The sequence below is a fragment of the Haplochromis burtoni genome, unplaced genomic scaffold, assembly GCF_018398535.1.
Source record: "Haplochromis burtoni strain Fernald_Lab_line unplaced genomic scaffold, NCSU_Asbu1 Contig_2, whole genome shotgun sequence".
Taxonomy (NCBI): domain Eukaryota; kingdom Metazoa; phylum Chordata; class Actinopteri; order Cichliformes; family Cichlidae; genus Haplochromis; species Haplochromis burtoni.
Window position 1 is genome coordinate 1,166,985 of NW_024582363.1, and position 23,311 is coordinate 1,190,295.

At 40.1% G+C, this 23,311-nt stretch overlaps 1 protein-coding gene across 1 annotated transcript; it reads right to left on the reverse strand.

The window, feature by feature from the left end:
• Positions 1-136: 136 nt before the first annotated feature.
• Positions 137-17,514, reverse strand: slc7a10a (solute carrier family 7 member 10a). Its single transcript, XM_005913085.3, has 11 exons — positions 17,299-17,514; positions 12,715-12,919; positions 11,006-11,157; positions 5,109-5,234; positions 4,769-4,922; positions 4,557-4,680; positions 3,482-3,585; positions 3,259-3,355; positions 3,012-3,161; positions 1,912-2,089; positions 137-1,813 (listed from the first exon to the last, which is right to left on the reverse strand). Exons 1-11 carry the CDS (start codon positions 17,402-17,404, stop codon positions 1,716-1,718), a joined length of 1,494 nt encoding a protein of 497 aa, XP_005913147.1. The 5' UTR covers positions 17,405-17,514; the 3' UTR covers positions 137-1,715.
• Between the last annotated feature and the right edge of the window lie 5,797 nt (positions 17,515-23,311).

The window sequence follows — 23,311 nt, forward strand, 5'->3', positions numbered from 1 at the left end:
AGCAGCTGCCAAGCTTCCGAAGTGGGTCATGCCAGAAAAAGCTTGAAAACCAACGACTTACTTAATTAGCACAGAAATCCCCATTTTTGACCTGATGGTGCTAAAAAGGATCCCACAGAGGAGACGACACACCGAGTTTCTTCAAAGTCGCTATATTTAATGATCAATTACATTGTTATTAATTTACAACTTCAGTCTTTTACAAAACAAAGGTACACCCATTATACAGTATACAAATGTACCACAACATGTTTGAGGAATGTCATCTTTGTAGAAGCCCCTGGTGCGTTTTTAAAAGTTTATTTTTGTCACACAGTATTTACAGCTCTCAGAGCTAAAAGCACCGGGACATGGCAGGACAGACACGAGTCTCTTTTCATGGAGTTCCCAGCAGCTACGGGCTGAGAAAGGGACTGCACGTTCAATAAAGTTCAAAGCTGCTGGTTTACTTTTCATTTTAAAAGGCCAAAGGCCCCAACCTTCATTTGTTTGTTATATGTACAACATAAAAGAGATATTAAGAGAATACTCAAATACGATAAGGTAGCAACAACAACAACAATATCTCCTGGACCACAGTAAATGCAAAATTACTGAGGTTGCAAGTTTGACCAGGTCTGGGCCATAATACATCAACAATGTTGACTAATACAGGAAGTCCAAGAGGTCATGGGATACAAACAGGATGTTAATCCAACTCTGTGATGTCAGCAGTGTCATGTTAAGTCAGCTGATCAGTGGATAAGCGATATTGAGTTAACGGTCATTGTAGTGGCTTTTGGGGAAGTGAGAGCTCAAGTAAACATCCACTGCCAGCCGTCTGTCAATCATTACAGATTCTGTTAGAGTTATGCAACAACACATTAGTGCTCAAATACTGTATCACAACAGGTCAAGAGTGTAATAACTGTTTTGGCTGGTCGAGCACCTTGAGAGGTTTCACAGTGGGAACCCAGAGATGAAATCACTGCTGAAGCAACAAAATCCTGCAAGAACCAGTCATGGTCTTGCCCGTCTTTTAAAAATAACTGGGAGAGATGAGTGTCTCTAATAAAAACATTAAGGCAGCAACAGCATCTCTCATGAGGGAAAAGTGATATAATCATAATTCTTTTTAAAAAGTCGGTGGAAAGAAAATAGAACAGCCAGATTCTGTAGCCAGGCAGAGATATAGACAGAACAAATTACTCATCCACAACAGATCAACAGTGAGCATCATGTGAGTAATTAGTAAAGCAAAGTGCAAAGTAGCAGCAGTTATAGAGAAGTATTGCTAAGTGCAGAAACTGCTTGCATATTTATCTTATTCCATATAAGACATTACACACTCCAAATACCCGCACAACCAACACACTATACACACGTCTATATTTCATAAGGCACATTAGCATGCTGGAAGCATCCTGGAAGTGAAGCAGAAAAAGACAGAACAGAATGGAGATTCTTTGAGTAAGAAGGGAAAGGATAAGGATCTGTATGAAAAATAAAACTTTGCATGCTGGTGATGACAATGGATGGACAGCAAAACCAAAAAGTTAAAAACACATGCACTGGGTAAAATGGGCTCCATGCCAGCCCAATCCAGTCCACACCTGTGCAAAAATATATGACACTTTCTCTTCGTGCTTCACTGACCAAACAAGAACACGTTTAAGACGAAAACGGGAAGTATTGACGTTGATGCAAAAGGGGAAGTCCTGGTTTGACTTCACTCCTCAGTCAGTAGCTTTGGCAGTGAGGGGCTCAGTTTCTGAGGGGTCATCCTGAGGAAACACCACGTAACACACCTTCTGGCCCTTGTACGTGAGTTTTTCTGCAATACAAAAGACATCATGAGCAGTCAGACTCAGATGGAATTACTGCTGACATAAATAGTTAATATGTTCTGCACGCTGGAAAAAACCAACTCACCAACTAATCTATAGAGCCATTTGGGTTTCTCCTTCCACTGCACACCCACAAAGTATACAGGGACTCCAGTCAACATGATAACCATACCCAGGCCACAAACCACTGGTTCAGAGTACAGGCTGAAGCCCAGCAGCACAGCCCAGAAGATCAGGTAGCTGATCGGGATCAACAGGTTCACCTACACAGAACAAAAACACATTTGTACAAAAACCCTTGCCACTGTAAATATGTTGATTTATCTGCAATGAACATGATTATCTTTTTCCTTACCTTTTTTTTCTTTTTACATTTGTAAACCCATACTGTCTCTGCATGTAGCATCCAAATATATAAACATGTACATATATTTGTCCGGGATATTATCAAAAACTAATTTTTGGCATTTAATTTAATGCTTTAATGTATTGCAATGTAATACTTATTTGTTTGTTTTTACTTTTTATTTTAATTTTCAGCTTTTATTTGACAATAAAAGTAAAAACAGAGAGCGATTGGAGGGAATGGCATACAGGAGAATGAACGCAAACAGAAAACAGGAAATAGTGGATGTTATTTGTGCACTAACTAATGTCATGTAACTGCCATTTGTGACACCAGGGGGCGCCAAAACAATATGCATGCTAACTCATTGTTTAATGGCAGAATTTTGTGGTACACAAATCAGACTGCTGGGAGCTCTCAGTTTCCTTTGCTAAATGCACAGATTACTGTGACACATTCATTGCAGACTACTTTATATACTACTATATGAAAATTAGCGTGTATGTCTACATCACCAGTCTGTACATTACACTGTCTTCTTTGTTTTAAATGCATTAAAATTGACACACTGTTCAGAGCCTTTGAATAAAAGTTTTTAAAAATTATTGATTTGATGTAATGGGAAGCTTAATTTTATAATTGATTTGCCTTTGTTTAAAAAAAATCTAATTATTATAATTTACTTTTATTTGAATCTGTCAGCTTTTTAAGCTTATTTCAAATTTCTATTTTTTTCTTTCTGCCTTACATAATTTTAATATTTTCATTTTTTTAATTCCTCACTATAATCTGCTTTTATTGTGGTTAAGTTATACCTCCAGATAAAACAAGTGCCATACCTTTATAGGTCTAGCCAGGTTGGGCCTTTTCTTGCGGAGGTAGAGAAGGCCGGCAATGGTTACCCCATAGGACAAATAGTTGATAAAGGACACATAGTTGATCAGGTTGTGTGTCTCCCCAATACACAGGATGACAACTGTGGCAAAGCACTGTAGGACAGAACAGGTTCAAACAAGAGAAAATTAAAGCACTGAATCTCTGTTTTGAAGCTACACAGCTGGATAAACCTGTTAGCGTGAAACGTACACAGAGCAGCAGGGCAGGAATTGGTGTGCAGTTTTTTAGGTGGATCATTGCCAGCAGATAAGGAAGGTGACCCTCTCTGGCGCCAGAGAAACACAATCTACCGAGAGACATATTTGCACATGTTATACACGTTATTTTGTGGAAACAGCGGGCATCAGTAAAAATAAGTAAAAATTAGGGTTTGGTGTGTTGTATAATGCAAGACAAAGCGTTTGTGCTGTACCTGGAGGAGGTAAACAAATATCCATTAATTCCTCCAAAGGTGGACAAAGCTACAGAGATTGGCATCACCCAGGAAAACATTCCCAGCAGTTTCTCCCCAAATGTCTGAAAAAACACAAAACGTGATTGTCCAGATGACCGACATGTTGACTAAATTAATTATTTATTAATTCATCAGTCCCCTCGATTACTGCACTAATTGATTGATTCACTGAAAGATTAAATAGCCTTTTTAACAGCCTGCCTGCATACCACTATAAGACTATGGTTATATATGCATGTAGGTACGAGATATAATTTTTTAAAGTATATTTTCAATGTTTTTCAGGAGTGAATTCAAGATCGAGAAAAAATAGTCTCGATCCTTGGTATGTCATTGAAATGCAATGACTTGTAATAACAACCGATGAAAAAACAACAACTTTCAGTTGCTCCCTCTCTACAAGGGGCTCCACAACAGGTGGCTCCACATGTTTGATTTGGCAGACGTTTATGCTGGATGCAATTCCTGATGCAATCCCAAAGGGGATTAATGTCTCAGGCTGGAATCAAACCAGCAGCCTGCTACTTGCCAAACTAAAATAACCATTAATGATGCAAAATAAAACTGCGTGCGTAAGCAGTGACTGAAGTGACCGCTGCTCGACATGTGACAGGATTGCAAATACACAACTGGAGCCTGGAATGTCTGTTGACTTTAGCAGTATATGAGCTGAAACAGGTTTGAATATACAGCCTGAATTCCAAAAATGTGGCCACTGTGTGCACTGTAAACAAAAGTAGTTTTATGATTTGCAAATCTAATAAAACAACATTTTCACAGTAGAACATAGAAAACGACTCAAATGTTCAAACTGAGAAAATGTCCCATTTTAAGAAAAATACTGGCTCATTTTTAGTTTGTTGGGAGCCACCTGTCCTAAAACCCGTTGCTATGTTTTCTATGTGCTGCTTTGAATAAAATATGGATTCATGAGTTCAGTTATTGCATTCTGTTTTACATTTTCCACAGTGTCTCAGCTTTTTCAGAACTGGGTTTGTAAAATATCCAGTCATGGCGCTGGAGAGCTGCTCACCACTGCCACAGCATTAGAGCTGAGGAGCTCCTCTGGGGTCATGGAGGAGAAGTAGGCAATGTTGGTCATAGTGTAGACAAGGGTCACCAGTGGGATGGAAATGTAGATGGCACGGGGCAGGTTCCTGATGACAGGAAAAATAATAATGATATGGGGCAGAACTTAAGAAAAACTTGTGGTGTGTCTGCTAGCTTTGCTTATGCATATCGTACTTGCGCGGCTCTACGACCTCCTCTGTGACGTAGTTGAGGAAATTCCAGCCGCTGTAGGCAAAGGAGGCCTGGAGGAAGGCCAGCGCTATCTGTCCCACTGAGGGGTCCTGACTGAATTCAAAGGCCGCACTGGGCTGCAGGGCATCGTAATGACCTGGATGAAAGATGAGAAATATAGAACGGGCAAATAAAAACCGTAAAATAATTGTTGGTTCATCACTAATCATTTTAATGCAATAAAACCAGAGAGCAGATGAAACATGTCCAAAGTACAGAAATTACTGTTACCAATTACTGAAAAACATTTTTTATGCATGTGTGCACATGTCTGTGTGTTTACCTCTACAAATTTGGACAAGTCCTACTATTATAATGAGAACTAGCGCGAGAAGTTTTCCTATAGTGAAAATGTCCTGGATCCTTGTCGCCCAACGCACACTGGAGCAGTTCACCCAGGTCAGGAATACTGCACATATACACACAAACACACACAGCAGAAAAATCATTAAAGTTTTACGTAAAAAAAGTTAAAGGTTTATTCACAGGTATTTGTGTATTTCATGCAAAGCATCACGTCAACAACACATTTAAATTTGCAAATTACTCTCTCTCAATCCCTACTTTCTATTTCCTGCTTGTGTAAACTGCACATGTGTGGCCCTGCTCTCCTCTAGGCTGCTGACCTTGACATTATCACTAAGTTTTGAGGGTATTTTTGTGAAAGCCAACATAGTATCGAATGGCCCAATTCCAAGAGAGCCAAATCAGCCAAGCACAAATGTCTCTCAGTTGCGCTTACAAGCAAAAGAAAGAAAACGGAGACCTACAAATACGTCAAACAATACTGTGTATTGTTCCTCTAAACTCCTAGGCTACTCAGGGACTAGGTATTTTCTGTCTTCTTTTTTGTGCTGTTCTGAAAGCACTTCAAGTGCTCTACTGAGAAGAAAGGCGCTATGTAAGTACCAGTCCATTTGTCCTGCGGGTGCAGATCAGATGCACGAGCTACACCTGCACAGTGTGCTCATTCTTTTACTCTGGCATCCTCGTCTTCCAGGCTCTTTCCTTCATTCTTCCAAATACTCTTTAGATTTGTTTTGCTCTCAGAATTCAATCCCACCTCTCCTTACATACTTAACACTACTGGCTCGACAAATTCATTATCTTCCAAATGACAAAGATCCTTGTTTAATTAAATCCCCATTTTCTTAGTTAGTTCTTGTGTTGTCTCTAATTTCATGTCACACTCTTTGAGCCAGGCTATAACATGCTTATGACTTCCAAACATTTCTGATACTTTAAAGTCGTTTGCCCAGAGCTATGCACAACATAAATAATAGTGACATCCAAATAAATCACATAAAAATATTAGTGATGGGTTTATTGGGTGGAAATCAGTGATAACTTTACAAGCAGGATGAGAGTTGTCAGGCAGGAAAAGCTTCCCAGCCAGGGTATGTCCACTTTTTTGTCAACTCCAGTTATCTTCACAGCGTCTCTATAGTCCACTTATCTGTTGCTTGTGTTTCACATGCCCTCAGAATTGCAGGTGTCTTAAAATGAGAACATGGAGATTAGGAAACGGTTGAGCCCTCGGGGTGTATTAAAGGAAGATAATCTAGTTATTCATTCATTTCATTCATCTCTTTTTTGCATCTATTCTTTTTTTGGCTCATATTTCACCTTCTCTCTTCTGACACTTCTTTCCTTCTCTCTTTTACCCACTAACACCCACTCTAGTGACCCAGCAGTGACCATGTCATCCATCACTAGGGCTAGAGTTTTCCTCCCACCACAGAAATCTGAACAAACTGCTTCCGCTGGCAGAGGCACAGACGTATATAGACACACGTGTGAATTTTTGGCAAGAGGTTTTGGAGGCACCGGGCAGAGCTTTCTCTCCCCTACAACACTGCTGTGTTTTATAGTCAATTACCCTTGGAGTGTTACATGAATTTCCGTTTCTGTGTTCCTGCATGAACCCCCACTACGACCTCCCCCAACTTTCCTCTATTCTAACCCTGACAGGAAGGAGGTGCCAGTGGCTTTGAATGTGACAGTGCAGGTAAATCTGTGTCCTGCTGTCACTGCTTCTATTGAAGGCTGCCTCAGCTCTAGAATACTAACTAATTACCACTTTAAGTCTTAATGGATTCTGACCCCAACTCACTGCAGATTTATCAGCAGGCTTTAACCTCAGGAACGCCTCCTCCTGGTCCAGGATCTGGACTCAGGAGTCACCACACTGACAAAAACTCCCCAGTCCTGTCTATACATCACAAAATATCTGATAACAAAATCTTCAACGAGGAGACCCATGAGATCTAAAAAAGGATGCTGAAAGTTACAGATAGAGAGGAAAGAATGTAATTACATATGTTATATGGAGGAGATTAAATGGGCTTTGAGGCAAAATTCTAAATGAATAATGAATAGGGGTAAAACAATTCTGTAACCAAGAACAAAATGACTATGCAAGCATCCACAATACCGTACCCCAATTCTTGTGCCATGGTACACTTGTGGAACTGTTGGCTTAATAGTTTTTCTAGCTATAAAACATTTGTGATTTTGTTTTCAGCTGGAGAATTAGCAACATAATAAAATTAAATCCAAAATTCCTCTAAGGCCATTACAGAGCTCTGTGTAAACATGACATTCTTCTTGGCGTTTGATGCCTATCATACACTGGAAGAATCATGTCATTTGTCCAACGTGTGACAGTTTTTCCATCCCCTACAACGATAGTGACATTTTGTTCTTCTGAGCCACTCTGGTTTGTTCTGTCTTTAGGGCAGCCGCTAGTCTGATGATTCACCATGAGCCCTCAATCGAATTTTAAATGAGTTTTGTGCAGCATTCAATAAAACATCTAGTGTTTTCAAGGGTTCAGAGGAAGCCTGAACTAAACTCGCTCAGCCACACTAAAATAGAATTTGTGCATGACATTTTATTCTGAGCTAACATACTTGTGTGCTTTCTTAATTTGTGTCTACGTTATGCTCATAGTTGTTCTGACTCTATGGGGGGCTCCATTTTCCAAATAATGAGAAAGAATTAATACACAGTTGATACACGAACGTTTAGAGCAGTAGTTCAGATTGTAGTACACATAGTAAAATGAAACAGAAATGGTATTTCCACTTTTACTGAAAACAATTTTACAGTCTTCTTTTTTGAAATAAATTGAAGTCAATGATCCGAACCAGTGATGGAGACTTAACGTGAAACTTCTCCCTACTGTACCAACACAATAATGGACTAACACAGATTTCTTGCTGGAATATTCTCTTGGCCTTTGAAATAAAAACATCACATTTATAGTGACTGTTTTGTGGGATTGAGTATACAATTAATGATGATGGCTCCATAAGACAAGTTACAGTGTTTTACAATTTAAAGAAATATTTAAAGAATACGGGGCGATCGTGGCTCAAGAGTTGGGCGTTCGTCTTGTAATCGGAAGGTTGCCGGTTCGAGCCCCGGCTCCGACAGTCTCGGTCGTTGTGTCGTTGGGCAAGAGACTTCACCCGTTGCCTACTGGTGGTGGTCAGAGGGCCCGGTGGCGCCAGTGTCCGGCAGCCTCACCTCTGTCAGTGCGCCCCAGGGCGGCTGTGGCTACGCTGTAGCTTGCCATTACCAGTGTGCGAATGGGTGGATGATTGTGTATAGTGTAAAGCGCTTTGGGGTCCTTAGGATCAAGTAAAGCGCTATGCAAATACTGACCATAAAGAATATAAAACAGTGTTGACTGCTGGAAAATGAATTTTGCTTTCTTTTTAGTGAAACTGATCAGCAGATGACAAACTAAACTGCAGGATAAATGAGCGTGCATGGCTGTGTTGCTGTGGGCTGTCGAGTGTGCCTATTCTTAGAAGAACACAGCCAGCTTACAACTGGACCTGTCTGGTTTTCACCAACACACGCACGCCTGGGTCACCCTGTGACTCTAGAGCAGTATGCTCAGCAGGAGAGGAAGGAGGGGGGAAACATAACTAGGCTGACTCGCATTCATAAACCCTCAACTAAGAAAAGTTCAGTGAACTTAAGAGCACCCTCACGAAGACTCAGCACAGCAAGAAAATATAACACATTAATTCTGGTGCTGGAAAGTGATGAAATATTTACTTTATCCTTCACAGGTAACTTTAACTTTTCCTTTTCTTATCCCTTCCTATCGACTACCTGTGTTGCCAATTGCCTGATATGATGCTGCTCATTTACATGCACCTGTCTTTGGTTTTTAAGGTGGATGGAACTACAATGAAAGGGCTTCAACTGTACATAGATGATTCTTTTAGGGTTCAGAATAATATGTTTTCCATCTGTCATCAGACGTCTGACACTTTCTCTCCTCACAGACTGATTGAGTTTCATAAGATATGAAGCTTGCATAACTGCTGATCACAGACGGGTGACTACAATCTTTCTGTGACTTTAAGTCTCAAGTGTGATGCCATACACCAGATTGGAGGACAGGGGTCGAACCAGTTAGCCAATAGAAACATCAAACATCTGACTCGAATGTCTGGCTGGCCAATGGGGACTTCCATCATTATTGATGTGAAAGGTATTCTGCGCTTTTCCTATTTCCATGGTGCCCTGTGACAGTAACAATGCACAATAGTGTAGACACACCCTCTCATTAGCAGCGTCCACAAAGACTGGCACCATTATGTATTCTGACACTGATACTGAGACACACACACACACACACACACAAACTCATACCACACTCTAGAATACAACACAAAAACCCACTCGCACAGTGTCCCTTGCCCAAAGTAGGCAGCAGTTGTAGGATTCTGTTGCCATAAATAGTAGAGGGTACTCAGCAAATGCTAAGCCTGACGTGTGCACACACCCACATACGAAGCCAACCATCCCACTCCCCGTCTATCCCGTTTCCCCTTCTCCATCCGGTTCTGACAGGACCAAACTGGCTGGTTCGTGGATCGGATACATGCAAGGTCTGCTTGGGCCACTGGCTATTTAAATACAGATACCCCAACTGATCAGATTAGAGGCTGGAGATAGAGCATAACATTTCTTGTGGAATTATCAAATGACAATGACAGCCCTGAGCACACTGAAGTGTCACAGAATCACATTTCTTTAAGCCACCGCAGGAAATGGATTTGATTTGGTTTGATTAGTCTGGTTTACTTTGGTAAATGCACAAACTTGCCTAAGATGGAAGTACCTTTTTCCTTGTTATTATTTGTCTTCCAAACAGTCATTTATAGGAACATCGTATATAGGAGCAACAGTATTTTGGAAATATATGTACAAGTGCAAGTTAAAATAGATATTTTTCTTTAAGATCAGTTGCTTTTTATGTTGCTTTGGAAGCAGATGCTTGGTCTGATGTTTACCTCACTGGAAGTCACTCTGGCTCATTCAGTCAGATGACTTGCATGTTGAAGACAACAGCAGGTCTGAAGTGTGATACTGTGAACTAGTTTGTCATGATGACACAGGCATAGGCCACACACATGCAGTCACGCAGAAGAGCAACAAATCTGTCAACCACTCATCTGTTTATTCCATGCCACCTGAAAAATCTGGCCAGCAACCAATCAGCTTGCCACTATGGAAATGCTAAGGAAAGCATTTATCCATTATTAATCATTAATCATAAATGGACAGTCAAAATTCAGGCTTATCAGAGTTGAAGTAAACTCAGAAAATGTTGCGTTCCTGAGGTGGAATGTTAAGCACTCCCAGTTCCCATGGTGTATTGCAGGCTGTATGAATGTCAAAGCTATTTTGCTCTCAAAAACCTGAGGGCAACAACTGTATTCTTAAATACGTAATTAGCAATTTTACAGCAAGTTGTGGCCTGCTGCTGTAGAACAAGATGACTGACTGTATTTCAGAAGCAAAACAGGAAAGAAATACTGCCAAGGTCTTGCATTTGAAATGCTGACCTGAAGAATTCCTCTGTGGCAGAGTGTGTGACTTTATATTTAATAAAAAGCAAAGAATGTCTCCTTATCTTGTTCTTGAAAAAAAAAAAGATCTTTCACTGCACTGGATGTTTCAGTTTGTTTGGAATCAAGAACCATGTGCTTAGCATTAGCAACAATGTTTACCCTGGCGGGACAGTTCTAAAAACTGTTCAGTGGAAAATCAAAGAGAGATAAGACGTAAAAGACAACACTAAACTACAATAAACATTTACTTAAACTATCATGGAATAGATAAATAGAGTTTCTAAGGCTGCTGGTGACTCACAGACACAAATTGTTGCGAGAAGTTTGGTGGCGATGAACGGAGGAAAACAGTGCTGAAAGGCCGGCTGCAAGACGTAATTGGAGAAGGTGAGCGCAATGACGGCCAACGTGGTTGGGTACATGATGAGGACAGCGCTCCATAACAACAGGAATCTAAAGGATGAAGAGACAGAACGGGATTTCAATTTAGAATAAAGTTCAGTGTAATAACTTGACACTAAGTGGAGAGGGGGGGGCTGTCACATGTGGGCAGTTATTTTGACAAGGAAGGGACTTTCACTGCTCTTATAACATTATTCCATATTCAATAAAGTGTATAAAAAATAGACATAGCTGCCATGATGTCATATTGGTGACGCTTTTTAAACAACTTGAGCTGAGCATTTGCACCCAACTCACTGGTGAACAGCTAGTGATTGATTTGTTACCCAGTGATGGTACCCTGGATAATCCTCCTTGCTGACTGTAAAAAAAACCATTAAAAAAATAACTTATTGTTTAATTATGACCTGAAACCAGAAACTAGACCCAGAAAGTGATCAGGAAACAGTTTACTCTGGCACAGAACAAGACAGTTGAAGACCATTAAGTCTTTCTGCAACCACAGAGGCTGCAAAAAGGTTGGTGGTTTCACTTTTCAGACCTGGATGTTAGGTCAGTCTTTTATACTGTCTTTGATTCCATCCCAGCTTTACAGTCACACCTATACTTAAACCTGTCAGCAAAACAACATCACTGTAGAAGTTGGGTCTTTACTTAACCTCCTACGACCTGGCGCCCACATATGTGGACATCACATTTTGGGTTGTCTAGACCACAACACTAAATTTTGCTCTAGCACATTAGCAGGAGCTTCAGCGTTCCATCTGTAGCTGCAGAGGATGTGCTCAGGCAAACACTCAGTGTTTGACACTCGTTTTTTGACAGCATTTAAAGCAGATTTTACAACCACTGTTGTAACTTAGAAAAAAAGGATGTACTTGCATGCATAAAGCACTTACTAAATGCAAGCCATAATTGGTTATCATCAAGGAAGCATTGACCTGATGATTTTATTAAATTAAAAACGTCAGAGGACCAAAGCCATTAAGCACATACTTTGGACATGTAAGGCTTTGGGGGAGTTTTTTTCAAACTCAAGTAACTCCAGAATTTTACTATTGGTGCGTTGGAAGTTGAAAACATAATGAAAACTTTAATTCCACCTCCAGACCTCCAGAGTGAGTGTTTTTTGTTGCTTGTTCCCTTCTTATTCTTTCTGTGTTGGTATTCAACTGTAATTCAAAAACTCCTACACTAGTTCTTACTTTCTGCTGTTTTTAACATTTTTGAGTCGTTTGCTGCTGCTCCTGTGTTTAATCCTTTGTGGTACTTGCTTCATTCATAGTTGCAAAATAACCGAACAGAGAAAGTCAGACTGAACTACTTTCACAGAAATGCTTCTGAAGGCTGGCACAGTATATAACAAGTTTGACCTTCTCAGACTTAGAATGCCGCTCTATGATCAGCTGACACACCACATGACCTCTGAAAGTCATAAGATGCTCACAGATGATTGGTTCAAAGCCAACACGCCCATTGGACTGTTGCAATATAATTCATATGAGCGAAAATAATTCAGGGGGAAAGACGCAACAAGCTCCTACTGCAGTTTAGGAACATCTGTATTTTAAAAAATGCAACTAGAAAAATGACAACGACAGTACTTACCCTACTAGGCCCCCAAAGATTTCTGTCACATATGAATAGTCACCTCCAGACTTTGGGATGGTGACACCCAATTCAGCGTAGCACATGGACCCAAGGGTGCAGATGCCCCCTCCACAAACCCACACGATGAGTGACAGTCCCACTGAACCCGCATGCTCCAACACTCCTTTAGGTGAGATGAAAATCCCAGAGCCAATGATGTTCCCTTAGGAGAAAATATTACAGTGATTATTTATACATAAATATTCATCAAAGACTTCTTTTTGTGTGTAACACAAGATTTGCTTTTATTGGTTTGTGCTCCCAAAGCTGTCACACTTCAATTTAAAACTCCAGACATTTAGAACAAATGGCATTTACCATTTATCTGTAGTTTGGTGATGATTTGGTCAGATGTTTATACATTCAGGTAAAAAGAAAAGTAACAGAATAAAGAACACAAAGTAGAATCAAAGCGATTCCAAAAGTCTTATTAAAACTTTGGCTTGAAGGTCACAATACTCTAACAGTAGCTCTCCAAGCTATTTTTGCTAAAGTTGGACAACACACATCTGTAGTTAAAGAGAAGGAGAAAGTGAAGAGGAAGGACTAGCACAGCCAAGCCTGATGGGAAGTAAAGCAAAAACTCTTTTCTTTCTGCAGTAAGGCATGTGACTATTGCTTTCACTTAGTGATTAATGTAGCTATATATAGTAATGCTTTGACATATGACTGCATGGTATGCACAGCCTAATCTCAGTGATTTAAAGCTGCTGTTTGTACAGTGTTCTGCCACAGTGGCTACAGGCATTCTTCTATTTTTCAGCCATCCATTTTCTTAACTGTTTATCCAGTTCAGGGTTGTGTAGAGGATGGAGCCTATCCTGCACAACTCCCTGGAGGAAGCAGCACTCCTCAAAGGTAGTAGTGTCCTGCAGAAGAACAATGTACCTAACCACAATGCAGAAACTGTTTAGGGATGGCCCAAGGAACAGCCAGGCCTCTAATTTCAAGATCCCACTCAGATGAAAATCTGTAGGATGAACAAAATCTGATTCATGGATCCATGGAACCAAGTGGACCCAACAGATCTGATGCTAACATTTCAGTGTTAAACATCACGGAACATGCATAAAGGTGTACTGTCTATGCCCTGATTGTTCAGATCTTTCAGCAGAACATGAGAGACCAACACAATATCGGTAGGATATTTTAATACTGGTGATAATACAGGTGAAACCATCCATAAAGCTGCAATTTCATTTATACAAATAACTAGTATATTTAATAAGATAATAAAGTAATTTAGTCCAGGCTCATTAAAATGTGACTCGTTAAAAATCAGGCTCAGCTGACTCCCTAACAAGAACAAATAGAGGTTCTCTGACAGCTTGGTTGGCTCAGGCACATACTAATAAGCAAGTTCAGACTCAGTCTGACATTTACATGCCCTCACCCCTACCAAAAAAACGACAAAACAAAAGCTAGCACACATAACAAAGTAACCAAACAGCAGCTGTCACAGCAAAACATTGTTTGTACTGTCCTTCAAGTCTTTGTCCTCTTTGGAAAAGTGTGAGAAGAATTGAGTCCTCACAATTAAATATGACCCTGTCAACTGTAAATCTTTTAGAAACTATTAAAACCCAGAGGCACACTATGGCCCCAAATGCTCCCTAATGATGCAGATCCAGCAATGAGATCTGAGGAACGCATTTTTCATTGTCTGATCTGATTGTGGAGGCCACTGTGAGATGCAGAGCTGTTACATAATGCAAGTGTTGTGTTTGTTATGTCATAAAGTTTGGCACTACAGCTGAAACTGTTAGTCACAGGCCTACTGACCCTCTCTGCATCATATCCCAGCACCATCTCTGAGAAATTTTCTCAAAATGACCTCACATTGCTCACCATTTTATACAAGCAAATACTCCAAATCTCCTGTGCAAAAGGGAAAATGAAGAATGTCTCATATTATGTGGGTTTTTTTTGTAATGCTGCATGTATAATACCTCCTAACGGAGGGGAACTTGTACTACTACGATAAAGCGGTGAGCGATGATGAAGCTGGTGGCATGAAAATAGTGATTAATGTCACGACTAATAGCAAGTGAGCAATTGCAGAAAATTATATTCAGTGTGGTTAGAGATTAATAATACAGGACATTTGATAGTTGTGGAGTATTGTCTAACTGTAAGTGTAACCAGTGGTAATCAGTAGCTACCTGAAGGCTTCCCTGCTGACAGCTTCAGCAGTCTATATTACTAGAACAAGGCATATGAAATGCAATGTGAGTAGGCTGTATCTGGTGGGTAGTAGCATGACTCAAGTTGCCTGTGTGTACTGGCTGTACAGGCTTTCCTCCATCTGTGCTTGTGGCAAGAGTTCAGCATTATGCTAAGCTGATCTGAGCGTTTATTTTAATCTTAAAATATTAATGTAGAAGAAAAATGAGCAGTCAATCGTCATATTACCTGAAGAAATCCAACACCAGTTTCTTAAATGATTACAGACCTGCCACATTAACATGTAATTATGAAAATCTTTGTGTGTGTTCAGTATGTAAACGCCTTCCCAATGTGATCAGCTTAAACGCTTACCAGCAAACATCCAGGATAAGCAGGGCTGCAGAGTATGCACTGTGTCTCCATCTCTTTTCCAGCCCGGAGCACTTACAGGCTTACCACTTACAATGCATTATCTTTGTGGACCACATTTCTGTGTTTTTGATAGGTTATGACACAACACTTGTTGATCAGCACCAGTCTGTAAAGAGCCTGTGATCAAATTTCAGAGAGATGCAAAAGGCTCTCTCATTACTGATCGTGGTGGAAAGTGGAAGAGTGGTGACTCTAGATTTCCTTAGACCAAAAATCCCACACTCTCTGAAATGGGATGACAGGGATGACTGGTTATGTCTTCTTATTTGTGTGAGTGTCCTTGCCTTATATGAGCAACATGAATCCAGAAAGTGTTTCTCAGTACCAGGAGAAACTAGAGCTCTGGGAGAAAGAAGCTCTAGCGGTCAGTTCCATACCCAGGTTTGAACCCAGGACACTGTTACACCCCTCTGTGATGCAGTGGTGATCTGCTGTGCTCACCTGCTAGTTTATTTTGAACTTGGCAAAGGACTTTACTTCATGCCAAATGACCACTTGAGTTGTTGCCCACCCGATGCACCACTCACTAGGCAGGCAGCGGAGCTCTTTTTCTCACACACTCATTCAGCTGCACTGCCAGATACAGGAAGTCTTTCACACCAAATACATTAAATCTTTATAATACTTTAATATTACTTCAACTCTGATAACAAAATAATTTCACAAATATGGACTAAATAAAGCATTATACTGAAGGAAAAAAGTGAGTCAAACGCAAAATTTGCAGAAATAACATTAACTGCAATTACATCTCATTTCTATCAGAGCACATTAGATGTGAGCATGGCTATGAAGATGAACTGTTGAACTGAAAATATTTTTAAAAGGCAAACTATTAACTGGTTCCTTTGTAGCCTATTGACTGTCGCAGAATTCCACCTTTCACTGAACTGCAAAAACCATTTGTCCCAGTGATAAACATTTCCCTTTTTATTTGTTGGTTAGTAATTTTTTTCCACTCATTAAGACTAATTTTTATATTTACCACCACAAATGTACAAAAATGAGGAACTGTTATTGAAGCCACTGATTGCCACTGCCAAAACCCTACCCTGCAACATGTGGTTCTGAAATACAATAAAATATTTTCGTGACAGGATTCATTGCAGATTGAATTGAACACTAGAATAGTGTAGAAGTCTATAAAAAGAGTATATGTTAAATTTACCGACCATTTCCTTATGTACACTTACTGTAAGGGATATGTAAAATGCAACATCAGATTTTGGAGGAAACTACAAACAGCACTGCAACTTCCTGTATTTTGACAGTTATCCAATTTTTGCAGATGCACGTGTAAAGTAAAATTCATTGTCTGCAGTATAAGCGTATTTTATGATGTAACTGGTATGATAAGGTTACTGAAATTAACGATATTAATGCCTTGGTTTAGTCAGTAGACTATCCGAGGACAATGCTACAATGGTAACAGTAAACTCTCCCACTGAAGCACGTGGGAGATGTGCCGGTTCTGCGTGTCTGTCAAGTTCAGCTTTAGATCATCCAGCCACGTATGCACGCTCATATTCAGACCACTCAGACTGATGCAACAGTTTCCACACAAAGCTCAGAACCCTGCATTCATACATCAGAGCGTGCGTGCGTAACGGCGACTTTCCAGCTATTCATTCTTAGAGTCAGACAGTCACGAACCATGTCTAAAAGAAAAGTCACATCTTAGTCTTTATAGTGTCCGTACAGTAAATATAATACATAGAATAAAAGAACAGACTAGAATAAAAGCTCATACGTACAGTGAGTGACTCACACTGTGTGTAATTATACTCTAACCTTGACAGAGAAAGAGTAACTGTACATCAGCCACGTTATAAGCTTTCCGTTCGGTCACGTTTCCTCGTCAGTTTTTTCCTTGTCGCAGAATTCATCACTTCGAACCACTCTCCGTGAGTTGAGCACGTATAACAAAGGCTGTCACACACTCACCGATGATAATAGCGCAAGCGCTCAGAAGTCCAATTTCTTTTTTCAGGGTGACTCTGTCGCTGTTGGAGGAGTCTTCATTCTTCTTTCTTTTCTTTTTGTCCTCCATCTCCTCCGCCTTGCAAATGGGCTTCCTGGTAGCCTCGGTCCGGTCCAGATGCTTCCGACTGAACCAAGCTCCGCTTTACGGGCTGCCCTTATAACATCCCACAGATGAAGCAGGAAATGCGCATGCGTGCAATGCGATCCACCTCTCAAATCCCAACCTTTTCTCAGGTAAGTGACCCCGTTTTCTTTACGTATATTTTTCTTCGAAGGGGTCAAATATTTTAGTCTCGCAATAGTTCTCCAGGCTTTCTGGAAGTCTTTAAAAAAACAAAACAAAACGTTTTGTTGGACATTTTTTGACTAGTTTTGAGACTGAAGAAGTCGCTTGGATGAGTGAAAACGCTACGTCCAGATGAACAGAATCAACTTTTTGGGATTTCCCTACCTCGATGATTGAGCGTGAATCAAGACAACGATCCTCCAAACATATGCAGTAAAAATCTACCTGTTTATATTTTTTTTCCGAATAAATTTGTTATTATATTATTGTTAGTATGTTTATTGCAATATATAAAGAAATTGTTTAGCACTTTTGTGCTAGACTGTACTCATGAGGTGAATACTTTAAATGAAAGCCTGTCCTACTTTGATAAAAAATAGTCCAGTGCGAGCAACCTTATTAGTCCCATCAGAGTCAATTAGGTGAAATCCCTTTCCCTACAGACTATTGTAATTTGATCCTCTGCTCATTCCCTTTGTGTATAGAAAGGTCACCACATATGTAATATCACATCAGTCAGTAGGTATTGAACTTTAGAATATCCCTGATCAAACACTAGCTATTGAGATTAGATTATTTGACATTTTGCTTTCTTCATGCCCTGTGGTACACCGCTAACTTACACACGTGTTGTGTACTAAAATCAGCAATTAACATTAAAAAAATGTAAAGACTTTTACTGGCAAAAGTCCAAACACAGAAAAAAAATTTAAGAAAGGGAACACAAAGCAGAAATCCAGAGCAAACAGAATGACAGGACACATGGAAGGCAACAAGAGGAGCTCACAATAGGCAAGAGGATATATGGAAAACAAGGCACAGGCACAATGGAGCAATAGACCACAAGTGAAAAACGATGAAGACAGAGTAGACAATCAAAAAGGAGGGAAGGCAGGCAGGGGAAACAAACAAGGAAGAAAGAAATGCATCAAATCACAGAAGATACACAATGAAAAGTAATTCCAAAAAAAGAAAAGAAAATTAAAAGGCAATGCTTGTGACAGCAGAAAAATCAAAACTCAGTAACGTCACGTCATCATCTGGGTCGTGGGGTTAAGAAATCCATCTTCAGTCAGACTGTGAATTTAGCATTGGTGTAAATCACATTTTTTGGTTAGGATTTCACCCACAACATTTTTTTAAGGTTAACTTGAAAGACCATACAAGGCTCATTCTAGTGGTTCACATCTGCAGAATTAGTGCTTACAGCTGTTATATGCAAAGGAAATAAAAGTCCTTACCCAAACAGATGTTTTTGGTGATTGGGTGACTGGATTCCTTCTTAGATCTTCCTCACTCTCTTCCTAATTACACTAAAAACAAGACTTTCTACTCATGTGACCTCAAGCATTACTGATACCTGCTATAAATGTTATTAATGTACACATATGTACAAGAGCATCCAAATCCAGGGGATAGTGCATGTGCTATACTTACTTTAAGGCACTTTCTCATTCACCTGTTCACACACACACACACACACACACACACACACACACACACACACACACACACACACACACACACACACACTCCTGAATTTGTGACTGTACAGTGTGGCTTGCATTCAGACACAATTTGGGTTTTAGTGTTTTGCTCCACGACACTCGGGGCGAGTGATTAAGCAGCTCTGTCCCTTGAGTGATTCCATCTGAGTTTCTATGTTTCACATTTCTAAGGACTCTTTACTTGTGTATTGTCCCCGGTTTGTATGTTTGGACCACACCAATAAAGTCATTAACTTGTAAAAACTTGATTTAATCTTTAAAATTAAATAAAATGTAATTTATTTGATACATTTTGTGTCATTGTCACTTTTAGATTATTGGAAACCCATTATTAGGTGACCTCTGATGTGTTGGCAAAGAACATGCCATATCATACTAAGTCTTGTTAAATGTTGAAGTATTATTATTGGCACTTAATATACTTTGATAAAAATGTATTAGTTTGACACGTTGCTTGGCTTGACTTTTCAGCAGCCAGTCTTTCAGCATATTTTATTGACTTGTTTATATGAGATTGTTTATTGCTGGTAATCAAAGATTCTTTTCTGGTGCAAGCTTGAATTTTCCTCCACCACAAAAACAAAGACCTTTGAGTTATTTTTACAAAGCTGGCAGCTGGAAACTAAGAGACATAAACAGACACATTATTGCTGTATTTTAGGAGTTCAAAACTTGCATAATTTGAGGATTTTTGTCATGTAATTGTGAGACATCAAGTGGAATCGTAAGATTCCCTTGCAAAATGCGACATTTTCAATTTGACTTCAGCAAATGATCTAAATGATATAACAGTGGGTTATTTCACAGTGTTCATTAGAGTGACAGCCTGGGGGAAGAAACTGTCTCTGTAGCGGCTGGTTTTTGTAAACACTGCTCTTTAGCGCTTGCTTGAAGGCTGCAGTTTGAACAGTTTATGTCTGGGATGTGAGGGATCTGTAGCGATGTTTTCTGCCTGTTTCCTAACCTTGAACCTGTACAGGTTCTGGATGAATACCACCAATGATCCTCTTTACAGACCTGATTGTCCATTGTCCGCTACAGTCTGGCCCTATCCTGTTTCATCCAGTTCCTCTGCACCTTTCCTCTGGTGTTTATCTACCTAGCAAACTTTACAGTTGGTCTTCTCTGCTGCCAGTGTGAGGTTTAGCCATTTAAGTAAAGACCTCTGTCCCTAACAGTTTTACAGCTTACGGTCAGAAGCAGGGTTTGTTGTAGATAAAAAATAAAAAACTAAATCTCCTACAAAGCAACTAGATGCTTGCTCGGTTCACTGGGTCTCAGTAGATACATTTTGCCACCAAGGTGTGTATGCCAGGCTTTCTGAGGATGTCATCACACCATTTTAAGGGCGCTAACTGCACATGCAAGAGAATCCAAGTAGAAAAGAAAGTTGTATGATGAAAAGAATACACCACAAGTGTCAACAGCAACTCTTGTGCACATTTACAAGTGATTATAATCAGTGCCTTGAGATGCAAGAAAAATATGACTCAAGGAATAGTCCACCTCATGGTTCAGACTGAAATCACTCTCTTAGGTATTGGGTGGATTATTATCAGTTACTTTTCTGATCCTTTGTATTTCCATGGAGCCTAGCCAGCAGACTGAAGTCTTTACTTTACAGTTCTTCTCTATGTTTTTCTTTTTTACAATTCTAAAACATTATATTTAAGTAATGCAAATTCACAGCAGCGGTGGAAATGAGCTTCCTCCGAAGGGTGGCTAGCCTCTCCCTTAGAGATAGGGTGAGAAGCTCAGCCATCCGGGAGGGGCTCAGAGTAGAGTCGTTGCTCCTCCACATCGAAAGGAGCCAGCTGAGGTGGTTCGGGCATCTGACAAGGATGCCTCCTGGGCGCCTCCTGGGTTAGGTGTTCTGGGCATGTCCCACCGGGAGGAGGCCCCGGGGCAGACCCAGGACACGCTGGAGAGATTATATCTCTCGGCTGGCCTGGGAACGCCTTGGTGTTCCCCCGGATAAGCTGGAGGAGGTGGCTGGGAGGTCTGGGCTTCTCTGCTTAGGCTGCTGCCCCTGCGACCCGGCCCCGGATAAAGCGGAAGAAGATGGATGGATGGATGGAAGTTCACAACAATAATCATCTGATATGACTTTATATTGTGCAATATTCGAGAGGGATTTGGCAATCCTCTGTGAACAAGCACTTGATAAGAGTGGGTGGATAAACTCTTTTAACAGTAAGAGACCGCAGGTAAACCTCAGGTCACGGAGGGGCACCCATCTACCTTGACTGCTGGAAAGGACCACAAACTGCAGTAAAGAGTAGACAAGAGTCAGTGGTCGCATATACATGCAGGGGGGAGCAGTAGATGAATTATGGTTGGTGACAGCTAACACTTATCACTTGTAAGCATGCAGCTATTTCTGTATGTAAACATACACCAATAACTACATGCTTACATGCTCAACTTAAACAGTATATATACTAATATGATAAATGATACCAGCTAAGGATTTTAACACCTTCTTCACTGTTTTGGTCACTTACATTGGCTCTTGTCAACTCATTAAATTAAAGATGAATTAAACAAACTAATAGAAGATGTGTATCATCCATGAAGATCCCTGGTGTATGCAAAATAACGAATTATGTATGTGTGAGTGTAAAATCTATACTAATGTCTATAATATACCTACCAGTCCACTGAAGGACACAGGTGAAAGAAATGGTAATGATGGCTCCACCAGGAGGCAGAGGAATACTCCTACCGACCATATCTATGGGAGCAGTAACAGAGGTATGGATGTTACTATCCATCTACACCTCCAAGGAGTCACCAGGGTCATAAAAGGGTCAGGGTCTTAAAATTAAGCATATATCTAACTGTTTTTTGAGCAGGGAAAACCTGCGGCATTAATAATATTCTTAACTTTTTTATCTGAAGAAAGACATATTTACAAATAGATTTATGCTGTTGCATCAGGAATTGAAAAGTTTGATGCAAGAAATCAAACCTCTTTAGGCGTTTCAGTTTATTTGTTTTTAATGAAAGTATTGACAATGTTTCAGGTGGATTTACTGATCCAATAAATACACAGCTTACAATAGAGATTCGTACTACAGCCTAAAATAGAAATGGCTAAATAAGCACAAAAAAACCAAATACACATCACTTCTTCTACAGTTTAAGGAGTTAAGTCATTAAGCTGCGGCAGGCGAATGCTAACGAATTCAAAATTAATTTGGAGGCCGGCCTCCCTCTCCAAAAGGAGGGCCCAAACAAAGAGAGGAGATGCTTTGTTGGCTACAGGAAGGCAGGCAGAAACACTGGCTGCAGTGTGATGGCAGGAGGGGATGAGGAAGAGGAGATGGAGGGGAAAACAGCCAAAGTACTGCAGTGGCATAAGGGAGGAGCTGTGTTGCAAACAAATACATCACGGCATCCCAGTAGATGACATGCTCTACCGCCTGAGCTACAGCCACCCCATAATAAGACGATTAATGTACTTTAGGTTCACATATCACGACCCACTGACATATTTGTCTGAAATATTTACGCTATACTTGGCTTACGGTTGAATTAAACCATACAATTTACATCTCATAAAGTTCATTCTGTTCATCTGGATGTAACGTTTTCAGTGTGAGAAATGTTTCATTATTCATCTGAGCCAGTTCTTCAGTCTCAGTTGACTGCAGGCTTCACCAACCTTAAAAATATGACAGTTGTATAACAACCAGTACCAGCTTCATAACAATGAGTCACAGCCTCATATCATTTTGTTTATATGCAAATTGTCATGACAGCTGAGCAGAGTTGGGGAATGGCTGCAGTCACGCCATTACATGATTGTGACTGATGTAATCTTAGCCCCCTCCTCGGTTCAGCGACAGTTGCTCAGCGATGTGCACTGTAAACAAACCCATATGGATTAATGTTTAAGGTTTGACACAGCAGGTAGAGCCACATACTAAATAATATATATAAAAAACATTAGTCATTGTTAGAAATTGAAATATGACCCGATGGCTTCCGATAACACTTTCTAAATTCTTTTGCAGTATATCAATAAGACCCAGTTAAACTTACATTTTACCGGGGTATTGAATCAGCCAAATTGTCTCAGCCTTTATATTTCTGACAGTTCAATAAAACATTTCTGTGGTTTCATCTTCTCCACTACAGTCACATTTCCCTATATGGTGTTTCCTTATTATAAATA